The sequence below is a fragment of the Chiloscyllium punctatum genome, chromosome 9 (assembly GCF_047496795.1).
Source record: "Chiloscyllium punctatum isolate Juve2018m chromosome 9, sChiPun1.3, whole genome shotgun sequence".
Taxonomy (NCBI): domain Eukaryota; kingdom Metazoa; phylum Chordata; class Chondrichthyes; order Orectolobiformes; family Hemiscylliidae; genus Chiloscyllium; species Chiloscyllium punctatum.
The window spans coordinates 114571716-114591536 of NC_092747.1; the positions used below are offsets into that span (position 1 = coordinate 114571716).

Consider the following 19821-nt stretch of genomic DNA (forward strand, 5'->3'; position numbering starts at 1 on the left):
TGTGCAAACTGAGAGCTTGCACACACCAATTTCTCAATCAGGTTGGCTGACTCTTTCTCGTCTCGCATTAGGCTTCTCTTTTTATGTTCTAGTAGGTTCTTTACTCAAAGAGTAGTCAGGACATGGAATGCCCTCTCTGCAAGACTCACCAACTTTAAGAGCATTTAAATGATCATTGGATAAATATATTGATGATAATAGAATAGGGTAAGTTAGATGGGCTTCAGGTCGGCGCAACGTTGAGGGCCGAAGGACCTGTATTATGCTGTATTGATCTATGTTCCATGTGTTTATGGGATGTGAGTATTGCTAGGCTGAGCCAACATTTATTGCCCATCCATTCCTAATTGACCTTAAGATGGTACTGATGTTGAGCTGCATTTTTGACTTGCTGCAGTTCTTGAGGGGTACTTTTCAAATTAATTTCATTCTCTTGTCTTTGAATCAAATTATTCTGCCCTTGCTTTTCCTTCATGATATTTATTTTCTTCTCAGGCCTTTTCTGAATTACCAGAGAATGTACTATGTCTTCATGCAGATGCTTTCAACAGGGCCGGCCTGGTTAGGGATTATCCTGCTAATAACAATCAGCCTCCTTCCAGATGTAGTTAAAAAAGTGCTTTGCAGGCAACTTTGGCCAACAGCGACACAGAAACTTCAGGTACTAGTAATGAACAGCGTGTGGTGTCAAAAATTATCAGTAAATAACAATATCAATTGCTATCTGAATGTGTAACACATCGCAATCGGCTATGATTGTATTATTGTTCTTTATTTGGATCATTGGCAAAAAAATAGATTGTGGAGGAAATTTTGCATTGCGTCTGACTAAATTCACAGTTGTTTGGTTCACAACAGGTTGATTAATTGCAAAATTTGAAAAGTGTACACATATTTTGAATAAGATGTTACTTTTAGAATGAGATAGTCATGGGAAAAAAAACCCATTCATTCTGTGATTGGCAGATAACTGCAGCTCAGGCAGTTTGGCTCCAAATTTCTTCAGGCATAATTTGGTCAGGTATGGGGTGGTAAGTGGAATGGCATGCAGTGAAACCAGGTCTAAGTGGTGAAACTGAAATGCTGAATGCGTCCTTTGAGGGAAATATGGAGTGGACAATACTTTCACTTGCCATTAAAATAGCAAGGAGCCAGTAAGCTGCTTCTGTTTCTGTCCCAAATGAATTGCGTGCCAGCCGTACACTGGTTGTCAGTTACGTGAAGCAATAAATTTTGTTCCAAGCTGAGGTTAAGCCGTTAAAGTTACACAGCCATATTGAGGACCTGATTTTTTTTTTAAATAACTTTTTTATTCATTTGTGGGATGTGGGTTTTGTTTGCTGGGCTAGCATTTATTTCCCTGTAGAAGGTGGTGCTAAACTGCCTTCTTGAAACCCTCCTGTTTTTGGGGTGTGGGGACATCTCTTAAAATATTCTTTGAAAGTAGGTTCAAATGCACATGGAATTTAAACTCTCCTTTTTCATTTTGTGTATTTTGATCCCTAACTTCAGCTATTCAAGAAACCTAATATGTTTGCTACATATATTTTCTAATATATTTATTAGAAACAACATTCCCACCAATCTTACCTTACCTTCTTACCTCACAAATTGTTTCCAATATACTACTGTTTTTTATCCAGTGCTGGAGCTACAGATTTTACTTCTGCTGAACTGCTGATGTTGTTCATGATGTTTGTTGTGCCACTCCATTCAACTCTTGTGACCATGAACTTTATCCTGCTTTGGTAATCCAGGCTCTCGATTTTCATGCCTCCTTCTCTGCCTGTCTCCTTTTTAAACAGATGTTGCCACTTGTAACTTTGATAAACATAGATTTACTGGATCAGTTGTTAGTGTTTATAGGTTAACTTGCTATTCCTTGTATTTGCTCTCTGAATTCTGTTCGTTCTTGGGGTCTTTCCTGATTGCCTGCAATCTTTGTTTCTTTACTCTCTCCAAACTGGGCCTCACTTCTCATGGCTTATCATTGAACAGCTTGAAGCAACAATCTACAAATCATTTTCACAACTCCTGCACTCCCATTTTTATGGGGACTCCTTTGCATCCTATCGTCTTGCCCCTCAGTTTAAAACCTTGTTGTATGTAAATCTCTGTTACTTGAGAAAAGGTTTTGCATCATACTTTGCCAGTGAGCTACCTATTTTTATTCTCTTTCTTTCGATCCATCTTGGAATCTGTCTCTTGTGAAAGCTAACATTCCTTTAATGAGCCAGAAAACCCAAGTGACCCATTCAACTCTTTTAATGGCCATCTCATTCAACATGGTTGCTAGAGTTAATCTCTTCAACAACTTTTTCATGCCAGTTACCCAACCAATTACCCAAGGATTCCTGAAACGTCTGCTACCAGATCTACAAAGCCTTGCTTTCTGCCAAAATGGTGACTCAATCATAAACATGTGCTTCCTGACCATGACAGCACTGATGTTTTCTTTATTGGATGATTTCATAGTGTTGGGCATGATCAGCCAAGTTCTTCAGACCCTCTCGTTCGTTATTCAGTTCTGTGGGACTACCCTCACACAGTTACTGGTCTTACTTTTGTTCATCGGACCATCTTCAGCATTACATTCCCTTCTCAGCCCACAGCATCAACTCAGGAGTTTCCCATCAACCTTTCTTTGCCAGCCCACTCCATTCATGGGATCTGATCTTCACTGACATGGCTTGTGTTTGTTTTCTATCCCTAATTGTACTTGAGAAGTTGACAGTGAACCACTGTCTTGAACCATTGCACTGGTGTGGTAGAGGTAGCAGTGCTGTTATCTAGGGGAATTTCTGAATTTTGACTCATTTTGGCAAGTGGGGAGTCTTCCATCACATACATATGCCTTTGCAGAGGGTGAAAAGGCTATGGGACTCCAGAGAAGTTACTCTCTGCAAAATACTCAGCTTCTGTTCTGCTCTTGTATCCACTGTATTGACGTAGCTGGATCAGTAAAATTTTTCATCAATAATAAACACCCAGAATGTTGATAGGAGGGAATTTAACAAAGGTAAGACCATTCAATGTCAAAAGAATATTGTTAGATTCTCTCTGGTTGGAAATGATGCTGCTATTGGATTACCTTGCCACCGGATTTGCAGGATGCTATGAAGCCAACTTACAGATAATTTGTCCAGCTTCGATGTGTTGTTCACTCAAAATCAGATCTTCACATGATCATTTACCTGACATCAGGATCCCTACTCTACTTGGACCGAGGATGTGGCAAGAGGCTCACAGGAGGACTGCAAACGCACCTTGGCGATATTCTCAAAGCATCCCTAAACAGTTATCTCCCCACCCACTCATGGGAGATGGTGATGTGATCCACCAAAATCAAAAAGGTTGGTGGCACCAACAGCATTGAAAGCTTCGCTAGGAACATGCAGAGGAGAAATTCTGGCACTAGACAGACCACACAACTCTCATATCAATGCTTTACATACCCTTTCAACACCATGTGCCGTGCTTATAACAGAGCTTGTACATCGCACTTATCATCCATTTGAGAACCTGTTAAGGCAGAGTTGATGATTATTACTTGGCAATTATAGAGTATGAATGTTACTTGCTATTTAGCAGCCTGTCCTGGTTAATATCCTAGTCTTGCAGCATTCAGGCATAGAAAGATTTTGCATAAGCACGTTTGGCCATGCAGCGGGTACATTTCATCCACGCAAAAACATATTTCATATATCAGAGTGTTTCTGTCATGTGCAGGCATGTTTCATAGTTTTCAAACTCCTTTCAGCTTGTCAATGCCAAGTTTTCAATGATGATTGCTTATTTCACCATTTACATTTTATTGTGCACAGGCACTTTTTTTTTCTTTTAGTCCTGATGTCTGCAGTGTTCAAATTTTTGAGCTTCTATTTAACCAATGGTTTCTAACAAACCAGTGTACATTTCATTGTGATCTCTTTCTCACAGGGAGTGAGATACATTGTTTTTAAAGTTCTATTTCTTTGAATCTGCATTCGACCTAAATTTATCTTTAAAACACATATAAGTTTCACGTATTCATCTTGGGGAATTGTTAAATTTGCCAAGCGATTGTGAATGGATTTCTGCATGTGTTAAAGGTTTCTATGTATGTTGCTCATGTCTTTTAACATGCACCTTGAACGGATTTCAATATGCACTGTCCACAGCTTTCATCATGTGCTGTGTGTGCATGCTTTCAATATGCGCTGTACACTACCATCAGCATGTCCTGTACACAACCGTCGACATGTCCTGTGCACAACCGTCGGCATGTCCTGTGCACAACCGTCGGCATGTCCTGTGCACAACCGTCGGCATGTCCTGTGCACAACCGTCGGCATGTCCTGTGCACAACCGTCGGCATGTCCTGTGCACAACCGTCGGCATGTCCTGTGCACAACCGTCGGCATGTCCTGTGCACAATCGTCGGCATGTCCTGTGCACAACCGTCGGCATGCGCTGTACACTACCGTCAGCATGCTCTGTATACTACCATCAGCATCCTCTGTATGCAACTATCAGCACATGTTGTGTGCACGACTATCTGCATGTGCTGTGTGGGCATGCTTTCAGCATGCGCTGTGCACGGTTTTTGGCATGCACTGAGCACGGTTTTAAGCATGTGCTGTGCACTACTATCGGCATGTGCTGTGCATGACTGTCAGCATATATGTACACGGCTTTCAGGATGCGCTATACATGACCATCAACTTGCATGTACATGACCTTCAGCATGTGCTGTGCATGATTTTCAGCTGTGCTGTGTGCATAGTTTCCAGCATGCTCTGTACACAAGTTTCTGTATGTATTTAAACAGCTTTCTCTTTATATTGCCTTTAACCAGATTAATCCCTTGTGTTTCTCTCTCCTTCTGCCCTACCTCTGCTGTTCCTGAATACTCATCCTTCGCTGTTTGTAAATGAATATTGGGTTCCCATGTCCTACTTTCATCTGGGAAAACACAGACCAAGCGAAAGTACATTTCAGCTGAACAGTCCACCATCTTTATGCTTTCCCAGACATCCAGTAGTCTAAGTTTCTAACGGAAAAAAGGTGATACTTCTTGTCTCTAATGTTAAGGTGCGTGAGAGCTGGATTTTCCATGTCATTGTGGTTACGACTATCAGTGGATATTTAAAAGTATAAAAACCTATCCCTTTAAAGGAGGCTATCAGGAAAACAAATTGATGAGAGCCGAGGCTTCCAATTATATTCCATTCTGTTAAGAAGCAAATCAAACAGGTAACCTTTGACCTTTAAAGCAATGTGATTCAGAAATTAATGTTTGAGAATCTATGGGTTATGAGAGATTACGCAGTTTCTACAACAGTGGTCGAAGTTGCTCAACTTTAACATTCTCACTTGGTTGAAGGAAAATTCCTAGGAGCTGATTGCAGAGGGTGCACTCAAAGGGACAAAAATGTTGCACAAGATTAGGTCCAAGGTCCTGTTCTAAGGTGATGGCAGGCTTTTTCCTTGCATTGATGCAGTCCTTGTGCACATGGGCACCATTATGGAAATTAGGGGGCCATTACAGATTATTGTCTGTACTACTGTGATGGCACACTGTTACACATGACTTTTCAATATTCTGTTTGTGGAGGTGATGGATTAATATGAGCTTGTTGCTCTTTTTTTCTTTGTAGCTGTTAAAAAAAGCAATCCAAGAGATATTATATACAGAAGACAACAAAAGAAAGAAGTAGTTATCTGATAGTCCCCTTGTAGGTCAGGAGTGTTAAGAGCTATAACAGGTTCCCTATACTTCATTATTTCCCAAAATCTCCCAGAAAATTTGTAAAATCCTTGCTTTCTCTGCAAGGAGTGTGCAATTGTTAATAAGTGCAGAATCTGATTATCCTGCCTTTTCCACTCCTGATTTTCATGTTCTTCTGCTTTCAATTTTTCACCCTTGAAATTTGCATAGGAACAGAACAATTCGGAACTATGATAGGACACATGGCAAGCAAAGCCATTTTGTCAGTGAACAAGATCATAGCTGACCTCCACCACCCTCCAAATTCAATTCCACTTTCCTTTCAGATTCCCATATCCCATGATATCCCTTCCACCAAAATTCTAGCAACATCAACTTTGAATACATCATTGAGTGAGTAATCATAGCCATCTAGGTTAGAATTCTATAGCTTCACGGTCTTGCTGAATAAAGAAATTCCTCCATACCTAAGTCCGAACTGACCAGTCAGCACGTTTTATGTGACACTAATCTTCAGAGTCTTGCCATGGGAATCAACATATCAGCATCTACCCTGTTGAGCTGATTCAGAATCTTAAGTGTATCAATAAGACCACTTTGCATTCTTCTAAGGTCCAGAGCGTTTAGGTAGTTTACTCAACCTTTCACCATAACATAATTTTCTCATCCTAGGAGCCAAACAGATGAGGTACCTCCTTCCATAAATCTTGAACCCATAATTCTGGATAGTACCACAAATGTGGCCTTCCCTAAGCCTTATACAGCTGTAGGAAGACTTTGGTGTTCTTATGCTCTTGTCCAGTTACAATAAAAGCCAATATATCACTGCTGTTCCAAATTGTCTTCAGTACCTGCATGTTAACTTTGTGTTTCTTGTATGAGTACATCCAAGTCTCTCTGAACTCCTTGTAATTTTTTTCTCTCCTGTTACTATCAAAGTAACTAACCTCTCATTTCACCACATTTTATTCATCTGCTACATTTTACTCACTCATTTAACCTTTCAAATCTCTTTGCATTTTCTTTATATCTCACAGATTACATCCCCAGCTAGCTTTCACTAGGGAGTATTACTCTCACTCTCTTCATCTCAATAATAAATAGAGATTGTAAATAATTGAGGCCTCAGCTTTGATCCTGGTGGCATGCCACTTGTAATGGGGGCTTGCCAACATGGAAGTATTCCATTTATGCCTACACTCTGCTTCCTGTTATTAACAAATGCTCCATCTATGTTCATATACTAGTCCAAAATCTATGCACACTTATTTTACAAATTAACCTTTTGTGTGTCTCATTATAGAATACCTTTGAAACTTCAAGCATACTGTATTTACTGACTCCCGTTTACCTACCCTGCTAGTTACAACCTCACTAACCTTCAACACCTTTGCGAAACATGGTTTATCTTTCCTACATCCATGTTGATTTTGATTGTCCATACTTTGATTTTGCAAATCAGTTGTTAAAAACGTCATTGATAATAAATTCAAGCATTTACTTGATAACGAACTAATGCATTCCTGTTTGCCTCTAGTTCCTTGTTTTATCTTTCCTTCTGTTCCTAACCGGTGGTTCCACATTTGCTAGCTTCCAAACGCTGAGCCAGAATATAGGCAAGTTTGGAATATCATAAACAGTGCATCCACTTTCTGTACAACTTTCTCCTTTCAAACTTTGGGATTTAAAATGTCAGAACTCCTTCAAGTGTCAGCTTTTAATCCCATAGTTTTCTCCAACATTTCTTTTCTGCTAATATTATTTACTTTAAGTACTTCACTTATATGGACTTCTTGCTCACCTTCTTTCTTTGCTAAATAGTTCATGCCTGTTATTTCTATAACTAAATGATTTACGTTTTCCATTTCCTGTTATCTTGATAATTTATTGTCTGCGCCTCAAAGGGACAAAAGTTTATTTTACCTCATCCTGTAATTTTTAATACTTAGAAAAATACTTACAACGGATTTTTATATTCCGGACTAGTTTATTTCACATTTTGATCTTTTTATCAACTATTTGGTCACCCATTGTTAATTCCCAGTACTGTCTCTTAATCCTCGGGCTTGCTTTATTCCTCTCAACATTATAAGTGTCTTATTTTAAAACTATCTCATCTTTAAATTTCTATGTAAAGTAGGGATGGATCTTTCTCACTAAGCTTTCTTACTTAAATATATTTTTTGAATGTTGTGAACTATTTCTTTAAATGTTTCTCACTGTATCTTTTCCATTTTTTTAATGCTATTAATCACACCCAATTTTGCCCTTTGTTGTTTAGGTTAAATATTCTTCTTTTCAAATATATTACCTTGCTGTCAAACATTCTATGGAATTATGCAATTTATTATCACTTTTCCCAAAGGTTCACTTGCTATGAAATTACTTATGAACTCTGACTAATTATATAGTACTATATCTAAAATAGATTTATTTCTTTTCAGTTTTTTTATAGTTTATAGTTTTGTTTTAAGAAGCTGTCACAGAAACCGTCTGGAAGCTCATCTTCAGACTAACTTTGTTCATTTGAATTGTCTATTCCCTCAAGACTATTACATGTCCTTTATTGCAACCTGTGATTATTTCTTGCCTATACTTTGTGCAGTGGTATAACTAATTAGGGAAGCAAAATCTACTCCCATCAGTGTTTTCTAATCGATGTTGTTCCTCATCTACACCCGTATTCAGTTTATTTCCTTATATTCTGAGCCAAAATCCTTTCTTATTATTGTCGTATTCAGGACTACTTTCAAACAGCTTTTTGAAATGTTGTACACTGGAATATTTAATTCCCAGTCTTGGTCACCTTGTGACTATAGCTTTCCAAGATTATATCAAGCTATGCACCTTTATTTGTACCTCTCACTCTTAGAAAGTGTGAAGACAGATCCTAAATATTTTAAACAATATACTTTTGTTAATTTTTTTCTTAAAAATGGACATTTGCCAGACTTAAGCTGGCAGCTATTGACCACAGATTGTGTTCCTCAGATATGTCCAGTAGTCAAAAAGTAACTCATCATTCTCTTGGAAATTTCATGCTCTTACATTTTGTAGACATTCCAGTGAAACGAACACAAAGGACCAGAGTACGAGATGTCTTCCTAAACGTCAGCCAGTTAAAAAAAAAAGGGAAGGCTAATGAAACATTATAATTGAAATGACGCTAATAGCTCTGTAGTGATCTTTCACAGTATGTAATGGTTTTGACCAGATGTATTGAAGCCATCTCTTTAACTGAACAAGCATGAAGGAAACTTATGGTTTTTGAATTACTTTAAGTATATAGCTCTGAGCATTTTTGTCAGGCTGCATTTTAACATTGGAACTGACAACAAGCACCTCCAGTTTCAACTAAAGTCTCACTCTAATTTTAACATCTTTCAAAACTGTAATATCCATGAAGGTTACTGTATTTCACATGAACCCATTCTACAAGAATCATAATACCATGCCATCTGAGATCCCATGAAAAGGAATTCTGGCAGAGCAGCCAACTGCAAGAAACTTCACTGCACATTGAGTTACTGGCCTCCAATTCATATGACTCACTTCCTCTATCTTCTTTCTAAATTATATGTGATTATAACTTGTTTTCTGTTTTCTCTCTTCTTTCTTCCTTGCATGCTTCTGCATGTCTACTGCAAGTAATCACTAGGTTCAGTACTTGTATAAACCATCCTTTTGTTTTAACCCTAAAATAGAGTTTGTTGTAGGTCTTTTAAAAATTTAACTTCACAAATAGAGGGTGTCAGAGGAACACATCGTATTATCCTTTGAAAGAAAATCAAAATAAACGATTTAGAAACCACCTCTGTTATGGATAGAAGACAGGACCATAAATAATTCAATTCCCCTCTCAATTTTGTCTGTGACAGTATAACCAATTCTTCTACTGCATTATGAATGCTTCATGCATAATATAAAGAACCTTTAATTTTACTTCTTACCACTTTTTTTTTGCATAGGCTCTATTTGTGCAGTATTACCGTCAAACCCTGTATCTGACCTACTCTGATTGTAATCATAGAATGGTTACAAGACAATTGGAGACCACTTTGCCCTTGGTGCCCCTGCTGGCTCTCTACAGAGGTAATTGACCTGCTACCATTCTCCCACCTTTCCATTGTAGCTAAGACCATTATAAATAGGAACAGGAGTTGGCCATTTGGCTCCTTTACATTGGTTGGCCATTCAATGGGATCATGATTAATGCAGCATTCTACCTGCCCACTTCTGCCCTTTCCTCATAACCCTTTTTTCCCCTACTAATCAAGAATCTATCTATCCTAACCTTAAATAAAGATAAGGATTCCCCCCCCCCCTCCCAACTCCAACGCTCCCCAGCTGCTCTCTGTAGTAAGGAGTTCCAATGACTTACAACCCTCTGAGAGAAGAAATTTGTCTTCATTTTGGTCTTAAATTGAATGCCCCTTTGTTCTGAGATTATGGCCTCTGTTCCTGGACTCTCCCCTGAGGGGAAACATCTTTTCAGCATTTACCCTGTCAAGCTTCTTAAGAGTTATATATATTTCAATGAAATTGCCTTTCATTTTTTCTCAATTCCAACTCTGCACATTTTCCCTCATTTTTAGCCTCACTACATTTTCCCTCACTACACTGCTATATTGCACTCTGTTTTTGTTGTGTTTAGATTTCTAAATCTCTTTTCACTTGATCTTACCTATCATACTCCCACCACGCCCAGTTTTTAATTCAAAGTCTTAATTTAAGTACAGGCCATGTCAATGGAACAGGTCTGTCTTACCCCAGTACTGATGCCAATGTCATATGAATTGAAATCCAACTTCTCTATTATTTGAGCCACACATCCCATTCTCTAATTTATTTGTCAGTTTGTGTGTTGTTCAGGTAACATTGTTTTATGTTTAATTCTAGTTCTTTCATTTGCACCCTAACCCCTCAAATTGTTTCAGCAGAACATCATTCCTAGTTCTACATGTTGGCTCCTACATGGACCACAGCTAATGGATCATTCTGCTTCCAAGTCCTCTCTACCCATACAGAAGATGGCTTTAATCTTGGTGTCAAGTGGGCATGGCATTGGAGCTCCTGGCTGCAGCTGCACAATATTATCTATTTCCGTCACTGACTCCTGACTCTGTCACATTCCTTTTCACTCTTCCCCACTCAGTCCTTTCCTATACTGTGGTGTCATGCGTGTTTTCCCATTCATACTGCAGTCCTTGTTATTACCTACACAGGTAGCAAGTACCTTGTACTTAGTGAAAAACAAGAGCTGAAGCTCCGTCATTACTACTTTCTGGATCTCCACATGTGCTCGATTCTCAGTCCCCCTCCTCTGTCCAACAATTAACCAAATTCAACCTAATCTAAGGGATGTGGTCATCTCCCAGGACAAAGTGTCTAATTCTCCCTTTCCTTGATAGCCTGCAATGTCTGCCTTTTATAGTTTCTTGGGCTACTGCCATTGAAGGTTGAGTGCCATATTGAGGGTGGTTCTTCTTACATGAGATTTAAAGGAGGATAGGCTATTCATCTCCTTAGGCCTAAATCCATCATTCAATAAAGATCGTGGGTGATATATTTCTGGGGGTAACTATTGCAGTCTACCCTGATACTCTTGTTAATCAAGAATCTGTCTAACTCTACCTTATAAATATTCAGTGATCCTGCTTTCACTACTGTGTGGAGAAAGACCTCCAAAGGCTTACAACAGTGAGAAAAAAAATCTCCTCAGCTGAAATTTAAATGTGCAACCCCTTATTTTTTGGGCAAGTCCTACATGGTTTTTATATATTCCTGTATCTTACGTAAGATCGTATCTCACACTTCTGAACTCCAGTGAATACAGACAAATCTATCCAAACTTTCTTCACTCCCATACCAAGAGTCAGTCAAATAAACCTTTGTCTGAACTGCTTCTCATATATCTTCCTAAGGAGATCAGACAGTACTTCTGATATGGTCTCATCAAGACCCGATACAACTGTAGCGTGACATTCCTACTTTTATAGTTAATTCTCTTTGCAATAAACAAATTAATTCAGTTTGCCTTTTTAATCACTTGCTGCACCTACATCGCAGTGATCATTCCCTCTGGGACCCCCAAGTCCATTGCTTAACCACCAACACCGAGAGCAAGCATGACCCTGAACTTCCCATAACTGATCGTTTTAACACAGCATCCTGCTTGCGTGCTCATTTGTCTATCCTCGGCAGGCTGCAAAGTTCCAGTGAATCACGGCGCAAACTAGAGGAGCAACATCTGACCTTAAGACAAGGCACTTTACAAACTTCTGGAATTAATATTGAGTTCATTATCTTCAAATTGTCAACTCGCTCCCATTTCTTTCCTTTCATTTAGCTTTCCTTGTTACATTCTCTTAAAACCCCATCTCCCACCTCTCCTCCCACCCCCCCCCCCAACCGCACTATTACACAAACGCTGCCATTCTTTACATCAGCTCTGATGAAGAGCCATCTAGACTCGAAACGTTAGCTTGCTGTCTCTCCATGGATGCTGTTTGACCCGCTGTGATCTCCAGCAGCTTTTGCTTTCAGCACAGATTCCAGCAGTTGCAGTAATTTGCTCCTACAATTTTTTTTTATGATTCATTTACCATAATCTCTCCACATACTATATTTTGATTCATTTACCATAATAACTGCAAAATTTTGCAATCTCTCCCTATTTAAATAATATGCTGCTTTTCTATTCTTCTTACTAAATTCAACAAGTGTACCTTTCCTCAAAGTATATGTTGCCAAATTTTACCTGCTTAGTTAACCTATCCACATACCTTAGCTGAGCTCTTCTGTCCTCCTCAGAACTTACTTTCCTAGTTATTTTTTTCATGTCATATTAGTAACCATACATTTAGTCCACTCATCCAATTCATTGAGACAAATTGTCAATAATTGAAGCTCAGCACTGATTCATGTGGCACTTAACTCACCACATCCTGTCAATTCATTTATGTCTACCCCCAGTTCCTGTTGGCTAACTAATCCTTTATCCATCCTAATATGTTACGCTACCTGTGAGATCTTATTTTGTGTTGTAACCTTTGTTGCATCTTGTGGAATGCCTTCTGGAAATCCAAATACAGCACATCCACTGGTTCCCCTTTAACCACATTGCTTGCAATTTTGAGCCATAATGAAGGAAGGATGTCTCAATTCCAGGAATCTTCAGCAGCAACACAGAAATCAGCCATTTCACTCATCTGCAATGAGAAGAAGCATAAGCCTATGGATAAGAACATCATTCTTCATACCCTGACAACAAGGAGAAGGATCCAGATTTTTAAAAATGCAGAAACTTGTGATGCACTTTCATACACGCTGTGGTCGCAGTGAATTTGAATGCATTGACATTGTTTGTGGAAAGGTTTTTGAAGTTTCTTTATGTGAAGTGATGAACAGGAACTGAGATTTTTGATAAGGAGATGGAATGTAGGTCACCACACTGTAGCAGTAGGACACAGAAAGAAGCGATACCTCTTATTGTACTGTATTTTATATCCTCAACTGAACTGCTGTATAAGTCTGGGTCTTACACTAATGATGGATTGCCCATAATAATTTGCAACGGTAAGGAAACATGTCATCCTTGATTTAGTGGGTCAAGTTCTTGATTCAGCGTCAGATGGTTATTGGTTCATGTCCTTTTCCAGGAATTTAAGCACGTAAGGTAGACTTCAGTGCAGTGCTAAGGGAGTGATGCACTGTCAGGGTGCCATATTTTAGGTAAAGCATTGAATCATGGCCTTATCGGAGCTCTCAGGTTGGGATAAAGTATCCCCCAACTACTATTTGAAAGAGCAGAGAAGTTCTCCTGAGAGAGAGCCAATTTTTATTTGTCAACCAACATCACTGTAAGCACTGTAAATGGTAATTGCCACCTTGATGTTTTGGAGGACCTTGCCTTGCGTTGATTTGTTGCTGTGTTTTCCTACTTTACAGCAATGACTACATTTTCATGGCTAACAAAGATGAATTTGTATATAATGTGAAGCTTGGGTAAAAAAAGATGTACCTTGTGTATAATGTAGAATTGGAGACAGATGGGTGTGCTCTGGTCTGCTCAGTCATGTAATTAGTGTATAATTGTTGTGCAAACTGTGCAGTATTATTGGAATTCCCTGGAAAAGGAATGTCTGGAAGTTGAAGTCGTCGTTGAAGGCACTGTGGTGAAAGAAAGTCTGTCTCTACCACATTTCCAGTAATTTCAGTGATTTTACTTCATTTAACTGGAATACAGATCCAAGTTCAAGTGCTCTAAACTGGGTTAATAAATCAAATGCTTATTCACACTGAACATTTAGTTTAAGAAAAACAAGCATTTAACTGATGTTAAAAAGAGAAACCCATTGTGGAGGATGTTTTCTCCTCTGTAACATAGACATTTTGCTTTAAAAGGAGTTTCTCCTCATCATTGCAGGAGATGCTCAAAGATAAAGCTGGCAATGTAATAACAGGCTCTGAAAACAACGTACAACCACTTCTTTGGAGAATGCAATCAACAGCTGAGGCGTAATATAAAAGATTAGGTAATAGCCACACATCTTTTGGTCATATTTGATTTCCATTCTGCTTGCTTCTCTCAGCATATCTTGCTTTATACTCTCTGGTGTAAAAGGAGCTTAACCATGTTCTGAGCAAATTGAAAGATCAATGCGTCAAAAACTCAATTTTACAAAAATTGCACCATGACTTGAGCAAAACTGCATCAGAAGAGTCAGAATTTAAGTCTTGAATCCAAAAAAGCCACCTACCAGTGCATGCACACCTCAATAGGAAATTGTTGCAGGATAATTGGACCAGGGAGTATGGCCAGCCACTTTCTCCATTTGAAGTACTCTGCACTTGCTGATACATCAAAAGATCAGACCACCAGAGAATGAATGTAGATCTCACTGATGGTTCAGGTTCAGAGCCTGAAATCTAGGAGCTGCAAAGTGTAATATTCTGGCACCTCAAAAAGGAGGTATTGGAGTGTACATTTTTGTGTTTTGGAAACTAAGCAGCACGAATAGACTAATCTGCTGGTTAACTTGTGGGTTTTTGATTTATGAAAGTCTGTTTGCAAAGCAAAGGGATATCCTGGTTTGGCAGTGTTGTTAACTGCCTCAGTAATAAATTGGTTGCAGTATCCAAACCCAACCTTAATCCGGGAAGGGATTTCAGCAAGAAAGGCAAACAAGTACAATGCAAAAGGGAGGGGCAAATGCATTGAACAACTGTCTAGACACATAACATGTCTTTAGGGAGGATTTCTCCTTCACTAACCTCCCTGCCTCCATCCTAGATATAATTTTAAATTCTAACTTGTACCAGTTCTCTGTGCCACCTTTGTTCGAATCAGACCTCTAAATTATGACATGTCTATTGGGAGATAATATATATATAGTCTATGGGTGGGGTCCTTGATTCCTGTCAGAAACCTGGGCACAGGAACAGATCACACAGAGAGCCAAGCTGCCAGGAACATCATCGAGCAAGCTCAGCAATGATTCCTCTGTCTGTACTATTTGGAGGAGCTTTGTAACACATTCTTGAATGTGTTATCAGATATGTCACTTGCTGCTTGATCTACAGTTTTGCCACCATAATGGACCAGCCCTTACTACCATCTGAATATCAAGAAATACAGAGAACAAGAGGGAGGAGAGGCAGTAGCCAGCAGTGCTTCTACCTGCTCGAGCTACTAGAGACCAGATCATCAAGGAGCATTTCAATTAAATTAAATTGAACAGATCTCCTGTTGCCCACCAATCCTGTAGTCTCATAATTTACCCTCCTCCAGTCTCTCATTCCCTGACACTTCCATAATGTTCCTTTTCCCAAACTACCTATCTCCTAAACTCCCACAGCCTGCCTTCACTCCAACAGTCTCCAGTCTCGTTTCCTCAAAGCCCCACAGTCTCAGAATCACAGATTTGTTGAAGTTTAGCAGAAGGCTGTTCAGCCGATCTTATCTCCACAAACATTTTCAATAAGCATTTGTATCAATCTCTGGCTACCTCCCTGTAATCCTGCTCATTTTTCCTTTTCAGCTAGCGTTTTAATTCTCTTTGAAGGCATCAAGCAACTCTACCCACACATAATCAGGCTCTGCAATTCAGACCTTAACCACTGAGTATGTGAAGAAATGTTCCTCCTATCGCTTTTGCTTCTGCCAAATACTTGAAATTTGTGCCCTCTCGTTCCAATTCTTTTCCAATTAGGATTAGTTTCTCTATTTCCTCTGTCCAGACCCTTCCTGATTCTGAATACCTCTGGCAGATCTCCTCTCATTCTTCTTCTCTGCAAATATAAGTGTTCATAACTTCTGCAGTCTATCTTGACACCTGCATTTCCTCATCCCAAAAAGCATTCTTGTGAATCTTTTCTAAACCCTTTCTCATGGCTTTTGTATCTTTCATAAAGTATGGTGCCTAGACCTAGGGCCAGTGCTCTAATTGAGGCCAGAATAGTGTCTTCTATAAATTCAACATTACCCTTTTGCTTTTATATTTAATCCCCCTATTAGTGAAACCCAGGATACTAAATGCTTTATTAACCACCCATTCAATCTGTCTGGCAACCTTAAGTGGCTTATGCATGCATACACCAAGGTGCTTCTGCTCTTTAGAATTATGCCCTATATTTTATACGATATGTGAAGGGATTTATTTAATACAAAGAACATACCAATGCACTGACTTTCATCTAATACCTGTCCTCTGATCATTCCATCATCTTGTTTCAATCGTTTTGAAGTTCTACACTGTCCTCTGAGTGCTCAATGCTTCCAAGTTTTGCATCTTCTGCAAATTTTACAACATTACCATGTCCACTAAGGTTTATATCATGAATATATATTAGTAAAAGCAAGAACCCAACACTGACCTCTGGGGAATGCTATTTCAGCTCTTCCTTCAACGCGATAAGCATTTGTGCACACTCTTTATTGCCTGTTACTCAGCCAATTTCATATCCACATTGCTATTGTCTCTTTTATTCCATGAGTCATAGCTTTACTCACCCAGTCTGCTTTATAGCACTGTATCAACCAATTTTTCTCCTTCTCTACCTTCTCCCACAACCTTTCCTTCCCCAATCTCCCCAGTGTCCACCATTCCACAATACTCCCACAGTCTTGCATCCTCCATAACACTCAAAATCCAGTAATCTATAGTTGTGATTTGGAGAATTTCCAACTGTAAGTTTGTTCTTGACAAAGCTAATAACTGGTTTTGTTTGGTGGCAGGATATCCTTAGACAATCCAAGAAGGATCGTGTATCAGAATTCAGCCCACTGGCTCCTCCTCCGAGTTCCACCTACACAAACAACATTTATCGATCTCATCAACAATCAAAGTCAATCTCTGCAGATTCCAGGAAGGTGACACATACGTATTGGGCAGAGGATGATTATTGTAATAATCCATCACTATTTGACTATTCTGGTAACCATTATCCATCCAATGCTCGCTGCATTTTTGTTCCATCAGGTTTGGAAACTACAGTCTAGCTGACAGAGCATTACATTTGAATCCTGTGGTTTTAAGTTTGATGACTCCTGTTTTCGAGAGATTATTGTACAAAAAACTTAAGTCTTTCTGGACTCCAATGTTTCAACTATCCTCCACTGAGACTTGAATAAGACATCCTGCATTCTTCCTGGACAGCGAGTCCCATGTGCTGAAGTCAAAGTTAAGGCACAGTCTGGTACTGTGTGACTGGTACATGACTACTGTATTCCTTATGATGCTACTTTGTTATCCAGTAATACTAAAACCATGTAACATCCAGCAAACTGATCATCAAAGTATCAGCAAGGCAGCATCAACAAAAGGAAAATCTGTCAGCCCCTGATATGTATATTAATGTTACTTTATATTCTGTTCCTTTAATAAAGCTTCCTATATTTAACTTTTATGTAAAATATTCAGTTCATAAACAATATTTCAAAAGATGTACTTTACTTGGATTGTCATTCGGCTTTTTAAGGAGCTGTTTCCAGGGTGGCTTAGTCATAGACACTAATGAAAAGATCACAGAAAACTAACGAGGTTTTTAGCAGCAAGAGAGAGTGGCTAATGCTTATGAGCTGATCCGCAAATGTTTGCATCACCTACAAAAAGCTAGGAATAGATGGTGAAGGGATGAAATGAAGGTAAGCAGCTGGAGGTGAGAAAGAACAACTGGAAATGCCCTTTGATCTCTTCCTAGGTTCCAAAAAGGAGGTGTCAGGGTGTAAGTGAAATCCAACGGCTAAGGTGTTTCCATTGTCACATTTTCAGCTAGATTGCTAAAAGATGCAACGTAAAACAATGGGTCACAAGGTTTTAGAGACATAAAGATCTATAGTATAGTAAAAGGCATTTTGTCCCATTGTGTGCAAATTCATCGAAAACTACCACCACTTCAGCATCTGGCCCTAGCTGAGTGCACTTGCAATGCCAAGGTATACATTTAAATACTTCTTAAAAATATTATGGGAGCACCTGGCTCTACCACCCTTACAGGCAGTGAATCCCAGATTCCCACCACTGTCTCACTTCTTTTCTAAACCTGCCCTTTATGTTAAACCTATGCTCCCTGTCATCAATACCTCCATTAAAGGGAGAAGTTTCTTCCTGTATACCCTATCCAAGCTCTTAATTTCATATATCTTAACCCCTTCTCAATCTCCTCTACTCTAAGGAAAACAACACCAGTCTCTCCAATCTTTCTTAATAATTGAAACTCTCCAGCCAAAGCAATATCTTGGTAAATCTCCTCTGCACACTCTCTGAGCTATCACATCTGTCCTTTAATGTAGATTCCATATAATTTTCCAGCTGTGGCCTAACCAACATTTGGGGCAATGTCAGCATAACCTCCCTGCTCTTAAACTCTATGTTGAGGCTAATAAAGGCAAGTCTGCCGTATGTCTTAACTACTTTCTACACCTGTCCTGACATCTTAAGGAATTGCTGTACATGCACACCATGGTCCCTCTGATCCTCGGGTTTTCCAGGGTCTTACCATTCATCATGTATTTCCTTGCCTTGCTCAGTCTAGATTAGATTTGCCACTGACAGCTCATCTGACCAGTCCCATCTGTATCCTTCTATAACCTAAAGCTATTCTCCTTACTATTTACCATTCCAGCAATTTTTGTATCATCTGCAAACCAGTTAATCAACCCTCTACATTTAAATCTAAATCATGTATATAAACCCCAAACAGCAGGAGCCTGACACTGACCCCGTGGGACCCTACTGGACACAGACATCTTGTTGACCATCCCTCGCCCTTTGACCATCACCCTCTGCTTCCTGCCACTCAGCCAATTGTGTATCCATTTAGTGAAATTTTGTTGACATGGGACCTTATCAAAAGCCTTGCTGCAGCTTAAATTGAGTACGTTAAAAGCATTGTTCTCATCTGCACAACTGCTAACCTGTTGGAAAAGTTCAGAAATGAGCATGGCTCCACCTTCCCCCCCCCCCCCCCCACCCCCCACCCCCAACAAGACCATGCTGACTGTACTTGATTAGTCCCTTAATTGATGTGGAGAATGCCGGTTAACTTCAGCCAAACCAAAATGTTGCAAGGTTTGTGAGGTTGTTCCAGAAATGACAGCCAGACTACTAAGACCCTTCGGAATCCTAGTAGCACACAAACCCACCAACACTCAAACAACAACTAACAAACTTAAAAGACCCAGTAGAACCCGTGGACAAAACCAACGTCATCTACAAAATTCCATGCAAGGACTGCCACAAACACTACGTAGGACAAACAGGAAGAAAGTTAGCCACCAGGATACACGAACATCAGCTAGCCACATAAAGACACGACCCTCTCTCGTAGCCCTACACACGGATGAAAAAAAAAACACCATTTCAACTGGGACAACACATCTATCCTGGGACAGGCTAAGCAAAGCCATGCCAGAGAATTCCTAGAGGCCTGGCACTCCAACCACAACACCATAAACAAACACATAGGTCTAGATGCCATCGATCAACCCCTCAGAAAACGAACAGGAAATGACATCACCACAAACCCCAGGAACCCATCCAGGAAAAAGATATAAATAGAAAGCAGGAGACAACAGCTTCGCTTCACTTGGAGGTTGCCACTGACGA

The 19821-nt window shown here is 39.5% G+C and overlaps 1 protein-coding gene across 6 annotated transcripts in view; it reads left to right on the top strand.

Moving 5' to 3' along the window:
- Positions 1–17666, top strand: part of atp11a (ATPase phospholipid transporting 11A) — a 147880-nt gene extending 130214 nt beyond the window's left edge. For 3 of the 6 annotated variants that reach the window (XM_072578122.1, XM_072578123.1, XM_072578124.1), the window contains 2 exons: positions 496–661; positions 16950–17666. In XM_072578122.1, coding sequence (XP_072434223.1) covers positions 496–661; positions 16950–17213 — 430 coding nt within the window. In that variant the 3' untranslated portion in view covers positions 17214–17666. Of the gene's footprint in view, positions 1–495; positions 662–4958; positions 5074–14138; positions 14248–16949 lie in introns of all 6 variants that reach the window. The other 3 variants (XM_072578126.1, XM_072578127.1, XM_072578125.1) reach the window with 2 other exon arrangements.
- The last annotated feature ends 2155 nt before the right edge of the window (positions 17667–19821 follow it).